General features: G+C 35.7%; 1 protein-coding gene across 1 annotated transcript in view; it reads left to right on the top strand.

Moving 5' to 3' along the window:
* RAD54B (RAD54 homolog B) overlaps positions 1 to 11451 on the top strand; it is a 62242-nt gene that overhangs the window by 49458 nt on the left and 1333 nt on the right. The window contains exons 8-14 of the mRNA XM_021543212.3: positions 1785 to 1992; positions 2518 to 2657; positions 3232 to 3522; positions 4912 to 5084; positions 7194 to 7455; positions 8727 to 8793; positions 9117 to 9317. Of these exons, the coding sequence (XP_021398887.1) occupies positions 1785 to 1992; positions 2518 to 2657; positions 3232 to 3522; positions 4912 to 5084; positions 7194 to 7455; positions 8727 to 8793; positions 9117 to 9317 (1342 nt within the window). The remainder of the gene's footprint in view (positions 1 to 1784; positions 1993 to 2517; positions 2658 to 3231; positions 3523 to 4911; positions 5085 to 7193; positions 7456 to 8726; positions 8794 to 9116; positions 9318 to 11451) is intronic.

Genomic DNA, 11451 nt, shown 5'->3' on the forward strand with positions numbered 1-11451 from the left:
CTGGGCCTGACATCGATTCTGGGGGATCCCACTTGTGCCACATTGCCCATTTGAAGAGGAGCCATTTACCAGGCACCCTCTGGGTGCTGCCTCTCAGCCACTTCCCACCACCACACCGAGCACTCACCCACACCACAGCCCATCTGTTTCTCCAGAGGGAGGTTGTGGGAAACCATAATGAAAGCCTTGGAGAAATCCAGGAGACAATGCCCACCCCCCAGCCCACATCAACCAAGCAGCTACTTTGTCACAGAGCGTGACCAGGTTTGTCAAGCTCAATTGGTGAGTTCATGTTGGCTTTTCCTAATCCCTTGCTTCATCTGACATGTGATAGCTCCCATGAAGATTCATTCCATAGCTTAAAAGTTCCTCCTTTAAACTCTACTTGTAGATGGAGGTATTATCCTTCCAGTCCTCTGGGACATCCCCTGCTCTCCTTTGACTTCTCCAAAAGTTATGCTGAGTGGCCTTGCAATGATGTCACTCAGCTCTCTTAATACCCCTGGCCAATGCCAGGGCCCATTAATCTATAGAGGTCAAGTTCCTGTAAGAGCTCACCCCCACTCCCTTCACTGACACTGGTAGCCTGGATTTTTGTTCCCAGGGCTGGGGATCCAGCAGTGCTGGTGAAGACAGAGGTGAAGAAGGTGCTGTGACTTATTCACTTTTCCTGTTTATTGGTAGGCCACTATTTTCCTTCTATTCCTCTTTCTTTTGTACATACCTGAAGAAGTGTTTCTTGCAGTTTTCAGCATTTCTGGCTAAATTAATTTCTAGCTGAGCTTTTGCTTTTCTGTCTGCATCTGCAGGCCCTGGCAATGCCCTTGCAGATTTCAACAGGTATTTATCCACATTTCCATCACTGTGCACTTTGCTTTTGGTTTTGACTCAAAAGGTTGCAGTTAAGCCAAGGGGTCTCTTGCTCCACCTGTTTCCTTTATCTTAAAAGGGATTAACTATTTTTATGCTTCCAGAAGAGCATCCTTGAAAAACTCCCAGCATTTGGGAGTTCCTTTGGCCTTCATGAAAGCTCCCTGCATAATCCCTCCCACCTGATCTCTGGGCAAGCTGAACTTTGCTCTTCTACAATCTGATACCTAGAACCAATTCAATAGGTTAAATAATACCAATATAATATAATATAATATAATATCATATCATATCATATCATATCATATCATATCATATCATATCATATCATATCATATCATATCATCAATCATATAATATAATATAATATAATATAATATAATATCATATCATATCATATCATATCATATCATATCATATCATATCATATCATATCTATAATATAATATAATATAATATAATACATTTAAAATTACAAACGGAAATCTGGTAGAATGTGGTAACATCCTACTGGACTGAGATCCAAAGTGAATGTATAAGAAGCTACCTGTGGCCCTTTATTATCTTGGCTTTAATTATTCATTTGAAGCTTACCCAAATGCCAGCAGTGGAAAGCTATTACAGGAATTCTGTGCTTTTCACCTTCATGGTAATGTGTCTCAGAGGATTTGAAGGCTTAAAAGAATAATAAATTTTCTTTTAATGAGGTGGTAAAATTCTAAATTGCTGTATCAGATCTCATTCTCAAATTAGGAAAGAATCAATAATCCAAATTTATGAAGGAGGTAGTAAATATCTTGTGTCATATGAGAAGAAATTTCTGTAGTTACTGGATTTTTAAGCAATGTGATGATTTTTAAGGAAGTGATCTCTAATGAAACAGTTGTATGATTTATTTTCCTTTATGCCTGCAGGACCACAAAGTAGAAGAATTCATCAGTTCTCCACTTTATTCTGTAATGATAATCAGTTACGAGATGCTGTTGCGATCTTCGGATCAAATTGAGGCTGTAGACTTTAACCTCCTAATCTGTGATGAAGGACATCGTCTGAAAAATAGCACTATTAAGACAACTACAGCCCTCACGAGTCTGTCTTGTGAGAGGAGAATTCTCCTCACTGGTTAGTATCCATAGTTACTTTTAATATTTTTTTATGTTGATAGTACTAGGTTGGGGTAAAAGAAAAAGATATTCTAAATATAGCATGAGATCAGTTGGAATTTTGGCAATGGGTATTAATTAAGAAATCTCAGGTCTTGTAAAAACAGATTATTTCCAATTTTTTTCCATAAAGGCAAAATTTGTCAGTCTTCAGGGGCAAGCAAGAAACCTTGGATCGTCTGTAAAGGAATTGGGAGTCTGCATACACTCAATGTTTTCCTTTGTAGTTCTTTAATACAATTAATTTAGAACTTGACTTTTTAAATTAATTTGTCAGAACAATTAAATCTGCAGCCTGTTTAGTTAGCAGTATAGTATCTTGCTGTTCATGGTAAAGTTTTAGATCAATTCAGGACTCTGAGTAATTCACATTGAAATAAAACATCTGTTTTCAAGATATGTTGTCAATATTAAACTCTTCATTTATGTACTTCCATCAGCCTAAAGAAAGAAAAATTGCAGAATTATTTTTTTCTCTTTTAAGGTACTCCAATCCAAAATGACTTGCAAGAATTTTATGCATTAATAGAGTTTGTGAATCCAGGAATACTTGGTTCTTTATCCACGTATAGAAAGATATATGAGGAACCAATTGTCAGATCTAGAGAACCTTCAGCAACAGAGGTATTTGGTTAAAAAATTTAGTTATAGAAGAAAATTCATAATAAAGTGAAATTTGCGTTCTGTGGAGCAAAGTGAAGCTTGGGACTACTAATTGTAGCTGAAGCTTTTCACCTCCCTATTTGACATGAAGCCACTTGTTTTCCAAAGGGAGCAGAAGGAGAACACACATGTTAAAATCTCCTCACTTCGGCTGCCTATTAATTAGCAGGCAACAACTGTGCCTCCAATGCCTACATTCCCCAAAAGAACATGTGCATTGCCATGTGATGATACTTTATTCATTATTAGCTTCTCCACAGCACTGCATGCTTTCACTGCATCTCAAGAAATTCTAGAATATAATTCAAGTCTTGGTTGTCATCTGGGACGTTATTTTCCTTTGTTTAAGACTTTAGAAACCAGACATAGAACTAATGCAGTGGTACTAATTGGAGAAAAATTGGTCATTACAGTCTCATGTCAGAAAGTGGTATCATACTCTTAAAAGGTTATTTAAATACCTAATTAAAATCATACAGAACATTGTTCTGATGAAATGCAAGATTATAATTAATTTTGTGCTTTGTTCTTGTAGGAGGAAAAGGAATTAGGAGAAAAAAGAGCAGCAGAACTCACTCGCCTCACTGGACTCTTTATTCTAAGAAGAACACAGGAGGTTATAAACAAATTTCTGCCCCCCAAAAAGGAGAGCATAATCTTCTGCCGACCAACAGCGCTGCAACTTGAATTGTATCGCAAACTGCTTGGTTCTCGTGTTATTACATCGTGTCTGCAAGGCAGGCTGGAAAATAGTCCCCACCTAATATGTATAGGGGCTCTGAAAAAACTTTGCAATCATCCATGCCTTCTGTTTAAAGCTATAAAGGTTATAGCTTTATCTATTTATCTATTTAGGTATCTATTTGCATGGGGGTGTGTGCTTGCAATTAGTCATTTCAGCAGACACAGATCACTAAACCTGTGTTATCAATGTGCATGTTGCTTAAGGTCATTTCCATACTCTTACTCTCTAGGAAGTCTGCTTTCAAAAGCACAAGTGTTAGGAAATCTGAATGTACTCAGGAAAGTAATCTCACCAGTTTCCTATTGCCTTATGCTGTTTTCTCTTTCTTAATGTATTTTCTGTCTTAACCTTGTCTCTGAATATTTGTAAAAGTACATATAAATGTGAATTTTACAAAGAGCACTGTTAACTAGAGATTACTAGTCTAAATTACTAGTATGTACTTTGTCTGCTGTTTTCTCTGAAACCTCCCTGTCCACATGATATTTTCACTTTTCCAAGCTTAATGACACTGGGAGCTGCAGACTCAAGATGTCAGTGGTACTAGATGTCTCCATTACCACTTCTCCTAGGATTGTACATAAATAAATGTACTTATTCCTATAGGCAAATAGTATGATAGTTAGAACTTGGTAGTAGTAACTTCTATGGCCACTAGCTGAAGCCCAAGTAAGGTGGGTGGAAATGTAAATCTTTATTAAAAGATGTACTTTATGACTTTGGTGGAATATCACAATGCAGTATCCCTGTAACCTTCAATGCTACCAAGTAAAGTGCATTGACTTTACTTCATAGTATAAGTGTTAGAAAGCTTTTATATGCAAAAAAACAAGCCTTTATTAAATATAGGGATGGAGAGGACTGTATGTGCAAATCATTTATTGCCACTGTGATTTTGGCATTTGAGTAGTCTGGCTTTTTCCTCCCTGTGAAACATTGATTTTTCTAAGTACAGCAAAATATTACCTGTATTTCTGCTATTTTACTGGTTTTACTTGCCAGCTTTTCTTCATTTTTGATAGTATAAATGAATCTTAGCGACAGTATTTTCCTAAACAGAGTAAATGATTGGGAAGTTTCATAATAAGATATTGTGGGATTTAGAAAGAATAAACAATGTATTGATTTCCTCCTCACTCCCAAGGTTAGATATATCTTTACTGTGGAAATACATTTGTGTGGTTGTTTAAGAAGAGAAGTTGTATGCATTTTTCAGTTTTTCAACTTTCTACTTAGCTGCAAGCAATGTCTTATATTAGAGAATGTAAACTGAAATAAACACTGTAAGTACTTTAAAATTGCTTTTAATCCCGTGTTTGGAGGTTGTCATGCTCATGATCACACTCACATAATACATTGCTTTGTGCCAGCTTTTTATGCCTGCTTTTGTCTTTGTGATAAAAATATAGCAATCTTAAAAAAAAATATGTTAGAGGGGATATGGAATTTTAATACTTTTATTTTCAACAGGAAAAAAGTTCTGATCCTATGTCTGAGGAATATGAGTCCAGCCTCTATGAAGGTGTAATAGATGTCTTCCCACAAGATTATACTTCAGACACTTTCTGTGAAACTGATTCAGGAAAATTGCAGGTGCTGGTGAAGTTGTTGGCAGCAATCCATGAGCTCAACTCTTCTGAAAGGCAAGTGTGAAAGAAAGGTAGAAGGGAGGTAATGGGAGTGACCTTCTGGATATTGATTTGCTTTTCAAATGCATGGGAGTATAACATTCAAAATAAAGGTTTTGCAGCTGTTTGCAGGGGTGCCAAATGAATTTAAGCATTGTAGTCCTGCCTTTTTTGTTAAATTATGAAATTAGAATTTGCAGATGACATAATTTTTAAGGATGCTCTTCATATTTTTTGCAGGTACTGATACTTGTATTTTTTACATTGTAAGGCAAGTTTGCTACAGCCCTTGTACTGCCCCCTGTACTTGCAGAGGCTCTTCAGTGCTTTGTATCTTCATGAGAAGATGTGTTATTGTATGAAACTGCACTGAAATATTTTCATTACTAGATTATAAATTATCTCCCCTTTAATCATGCTTAACTGCTCACTGCTTGCTGCCTTTTCTAAAGTTCAGGGCAATCATTCTCAACAGATGAACTTGCCCAGCAACCACTTATTTCCCCTGTGGTAAATGCCACTGACATGTAGGAAAACTAGTTATCATGGGGTAAGAGGATGCACATGATTAATTTCTGTGCAATTGCTGATTTGTGGGAATCTCACTTGGTGTCCCAGGATAATTTTTATGGACTCATGCCTTAAAGCCCAAATATTCCAAAAGTATTTAACTTTTAACTTTTATTTAAAGTGATGTTTAAATAGGACTCACTGTAATTCAGTAGTGGGAAGTAATAGGAGATCTCTTGACATTGATGTAATGGAATATGAAGATAGTTTCTTTTCACAAATCAGAAAGTTGAGCCTGTTGCTGGAGTTTATATACTTAGGATCCATTGAAAGCAGTGACAGCTGAATATCTAAATGTACTGGCCTTGTTTCGTGGAGGTCAGCGAAACCAGGAGTGTCAGTAAAACATGTACCTCACTGTAATAGTACTTTAGGAGCTGATGAGTTGAGGAATTCCTTTATGCCTTTAAGTTTTGTTGCATTAATTTAGTGCAGCTCATGTTTATTTTTCTTTGGTTTCTTTGCTTTCATTGGTACTAAATAGTTTTTGCAATATACAGCCTCAATTCCAGCCCTAATTTGAAGTTTATATTATATTTCTGAGTGCAGACAAAGTTGTGAATGTTGTGTGGAATGACAAAAAAGTAAGTCTTGCAAAGTCTTTACAAACACATCATGGATGTAGTTCAGTTCCAAAACACTTCTAAAATGTTAATATTTTAATTTTTCCCTGAAATTATTTGTCTAGTTCTTCAGAACTTGTTTTAATCAAAATTATTTTTAAAAATAATGAAATGTATAATTACTTTTTTTTAAAAATGAAATATATTACATTTAGTTTAGGTGACTAAAGACCTCCACATGAGATTTGGCAGAAAATGCCCTGCTATTTTACTTATGCCTTAAATTCAAAAGATATGTGTACTTACTTGAATCATTCTCAGTATTTGGGAGGATAGGAATGCTAGATTTTCAGATCTTTGAAACCTAACTAGGCAAAATTTCAGAAAATAGGCCAACATAGCTTGGACCATTACTGTAAGGGATCAGACTAATTTTGCTTTGTGGAAAAAGCCAGTGTCTGTCTTTCACTAGTCTTCATTCCTGTTCTTTTCAGCCATAAAATGTAGGAAAGTATCTCTGCTGTCCTACTCAACTTTCATTATAATTTTTGTTAGAACTTTCTGAAGTTTTCTGTAAAAATTCATACTAGCTTTTTCAATAAATAGAATTTTATATATGTATATATTAGCTCCTATAACATCCTCTGCAAATGCTGTCTTAACAACAGTTATTTTGTATAAACAGATTTTTAAAAAAAAATCTTTGTGATTGGTTCTGAATGCCTGCAATCTACATTATGCCAAATTCTGTTGCAAAAGGAGACATTAATTATTTAACATTTGAATGCTTGACAGTAGCTATAAGGCATCCAGATCTGGTATGTGCTTCTAATCAATTGGAAATGTTTTGTTTTGTAGAAAGTAAAAGTAGCCTCGGGTTGATGTGTAATTTTTCACCTTAATTTTATTTTCTTAGATGCCTTCAGTGATTTGTTATTGGACTTAAAATTTACCAGGGTCTGGTTGATGACTTTATTTTACTGTTTGACAGAGTCGTGTTGGTATCAAATTACACTCAGACGTTAAATGTATTACAAGATGTATGCAAACATTATGGATACTCCTATACTAGACTTGATGGACATACTCCTGTCTCCCAGAGACAACATATTGTGGATACTTTCAATAGTAAATTCAGCCCAGCTTTTATCTTTTTGCTGAGTTCAAAGGCTGGTGGAGTGGGACTGAACCTGGTTGGAGCATCTCATTTGATCCTGTATGATATTGACTGGAATCCAGCTACAGATATTCAGGTCTTGTAACAGCTGTGTACATGTGGGTTGGGATGGGCATCAAATGAATTCTTGACTGATTTTTAATTACCTGACTTTACATGTCTTACTGCTACCAATTATCACATTGTGTCTGGACAAGTACAACAACAAGGGAAAACTATTCCTGAGAAGAAAAGAAGAAACATTTCTCTGTCATATTATATCTGTTTGGATCAGTAGAAGCCCTCTTGCAGTAAAAAATAAAAATACTAAATTTTACTTTCTGTGGAGGAGTGAGTCATGTATTGTCTTTGTCTCTTGATGTCTTTTTATCTGGAGAGTTGCTGTGTTTCTAACAAGCAAAGGAAAATGGGATTATGGGATTAGATTGCATAGCAAATGTTGCTGTTGATTTGCAATCCCTGAGAAAAAGGGAGAGACTCTGATCAGAATTGCAAGAATGAGAAAATTACATGGCAGTGATGTCAAAAGAAAGAAGAGAAAGCCAATGCTGTGCTATTCTTGTAAAGGCACTGTTGGCCTCAAGGGATTATTTAGTTGGCATAAGAGTCTTTAGTTAAAATTGTCCTTAAAAATAACAATTGGAAAAATCTTTTTATGAACTCAGTAAGAAACTTTTTATTATAGAGTAATGCTGTGTCCATAATACCTGAAATAAGCCTTTGCTCCTCTTCCCAGGGTGAATTAGTACCCTCATGTGGTCACTTGTCTTGTTGCTTGAAAAAGTCTGGTAAATCAGACAAAGTTGCTACAGGTTGCCAGAGACTGCAAACCTGTTGTGTGAGTTTGTACTGAGGATGTAGGTGTAACCCTTACATTTTGAAGAAAAGATCATATAGCAGTACTCAGTTTTACATTTTGTTTGTTTAAGAAATAAAGGAGGTGCAAACAATCATTTTTAGAATTTCAACAGAAATATATAAGTAACTTTTAAAGATGTTTTGTGGGAAAAAAAGAACTATTTTGTAGATGGGGGAGAATGATCAGTATTCCTGAAATATTAAATAGTTGCTAATACTTGGAAAACAAATATGAAGAGGGTATTTCTTTCAGGAAATAATTGAAACACTTACTTTCCTCCTTTACTGTACAGAAAGGAAGAGAAGCATAAATGGCAGAAAGGAAATTATATTTTCAAAAGTGTTGACAAATTAATACCAGAAAACTTACACAAACACAGAGAGTTATTGAGGAATGAGCTGGTAATTTGGTCAGTGAAGACTACAAGCTTTAGTGAAGTATCCTTATATAGCAGGCTGTTAATGCTCTTTATCTTCTTCTTTCCTCAGGCAATGGCTAGAGTGTGGAGAGATGGTCAGAAACATGCTGTCCATATCTACAGGCTACTAACCACAGGTCAGAGATGGTGCTCAGCTTACCCAGCGTGCGACAGATGTTGACATTTTGTCCATAAAAGAAAGAGAGGAAATGTTTTTGGAAATAATTTGTTCTTTAAATATATATATATTATTTTATATTAAAAATATAGATTTGTTCTGAGTTCAGTTAAGATGGAGACATCACACTGATTCACTTGCCTTTGCTTTGCTTTTTGTTAAATAACAGAAAACAGTGATTTAGCATTATCTATGTCTCTTGTTATCAGGAAATGGATTTGACTTTTTTGGAAATACTGGTCAAAAATTATCCCAATTTATCTGTTTGTCTTTTCAATACAGGTTCAATAGAAGAAAAGATTTACCAAAGACAGATCAGCAAACAAGACCTTTCTGGGGCAGTTGTAGACCTTTCCAAGACATCTGAACACACACATTTTTCTATTGAGGAGCTTAAAAATCTCTTTACTCTACATGAAGATTCCAGCTGTGTTACTCATGACTTGCTTGAGTGTGACTGTATGGGAAAGGTTGACCATCAAAGTGAGTTTGTTTTTCATTATCTCTGGTTACTGCTGTGGAACCCATTCTTTATATATAGTCTATCTCTGGAGAAAACTTTGATTCTCAGTAAAAGAGGATTGAAATAATGAGGCTCATTATGGAATCTTCCACATACTGGCTGATTTATCTAATCCATAGGAGTCCTTCATGAAAAGAGAAGATTAATTCCTTGCAGTAACAACCAGTTTATTTATCATGCAAGTTGCACATCTTTTCTGTAGGAACCTGTCTCCTGTTCTGCTGGCATATCAAAGTTGTTTTCATACCTTTTTTTTGTACACGTATATAGGTTTAAGTTGAAAACAGGATTAAAAAAAATAAATGATCATAAGTTATGTTTGCATCTTATCCATTTTCGTTTTTATAGCTCATCTAGTTTCTTAAAGGAAAGAATGTCTATTGCCTTGGTATGTTTCTCTTGTGGGCATGAAATATCCATGTACACTATTTACAGGAGTGATAGTGTGATACCAATACTGATGTCTTCTAAATGCTCACAGAAACCTCAATAAAAAGAGCTCAAGAAATGGGTACATGAGCATGTGTTCTCAAGAGACAGGGCAAGAAAAGAAGTAATGCAAACCCAATACTTTTTTGCTTGATGGTTTGCGTGTTCCCAGGTAATAGGTTAGACTTGTACTTCTTTCTTTTCTCATTCTACCGAAAATGAGGAAGACTTGGCTAGTGATAGCACAGAGTTTCTGTAGACATAAGAATTTGATTTTCTCCTTTATTTTTGCTCCATATGCTGATTAAATCATCTTTGTATCTTTCTTTAATGATTGAAAAATTAGACCTTCTGTTTCTTCTTAAGTGATTTTCTAAATTTATAGTCCTCCTTTTAGGTACTGTTACAGGATCTGTGTGGGAAAGGCACCTTCTGAATTAAATGTTGGCCACATTTTCCCAGCAGTATGCAGTGAGGCATGTGTGGCTCCTGGATTGCAGAAATCCAGAGAAATTTTATGTTGCTACTGTGATGAACACTGGTGCTTGTAATTTTATTTAGCAGATTGCAATTGTCTTAACTTCTTGAATTCTTATCTTATGCTTTGAACACATTTTGGTTTCATCAATTCAATCACAACATTGGCCTCTTGGGTACTGTGACTTTTTCAAGGGTAGTTTCTGTTCCCTGTGAACAAAACCTTTTGGCAATAAATCAAGGTAAAGCCTGAAGGCCATTATTAGACTTAAGTGCTGGTAATGATAGAGTGATAGGAAGGTTTGACATCCTAAAGATTAGAGGACAATCTGGCTCATTGTCTCCCTAGTCAAATTGTTCTGAGTCATGGGCTTCAGTTTGATCACCCCAGAATGCAGCTACCGCTAGAAGAACAGAAAACTGTCAAATTATTGCATCAAGGAACCAGTTCCAGGCTACTGGGGATAGATTCTGCTGTACAGAAAAGCCAAGAACTTTCAATTATTTGTTTCCTCCATTTCAAGCAAGTATGATTCAAAAGATAAACTAAAGAGGAGCCAAACAATATAATACAGGTCTCACAACCATCATCTCCTGTGGTCCATTCACACTAGGGTCATCTTTAGATAACTACAGGAGGATGTCTTGAAAGGAGGATGTCTTGAAAGGGTGGATCATGGAGATGGGTTGCTTGCTATTCTGCTGCCCTTCACATCAGCTGCAAAGCTATCAGCCTGTTGTTTTACCTCATCATAGTGTACTTCAGGAGTTAGGAAGGCAGAATCTGTAAATGCATCTATTCTAAATGTTCTTCTGGCTAGTAAAAAAATACATTTCAAATCTACTTGAAACATCATATGTCAGTCAAAAGGAAAGTTTTGTGTTTATGAGTCTTTATGGACTCTCAGACACTTAAAAATGCCAGGAATAGTCTGAGTCATGCTGCTCATATCACTGGTCTTTCCTAACGAGCACATAATACTGCTATGAAAATATTTGATGGTAAGTTTTAAACCAGTAACAGTACTGATGCAATTTTTTTTCCATACAAAATTATTTTTTCATTTATCCCATGCATCAGATGAATCATAAAGCCATCAATGTATGATGTGCACTGCAATGACCTGACTATTTGGGGCTTTAGGATCCTCTCTTAGAAGTGAATTAATCTCACAGGAATAGTCTTTT

This window comes from Lonchura striata, chromosome 1 (genome assembly GCF_046129695.1).
Source record: "Lonchura striata isolate bLonStr1 chromosome 1, bLonStr1.mat, whole genome shotgun sequence".
Taxonomy (NCBI): Eukaryota; Metazoa; Chordata; class Aves; order Passeriformes; family Estrildidae; genus Lonchura; species Lonchura striata.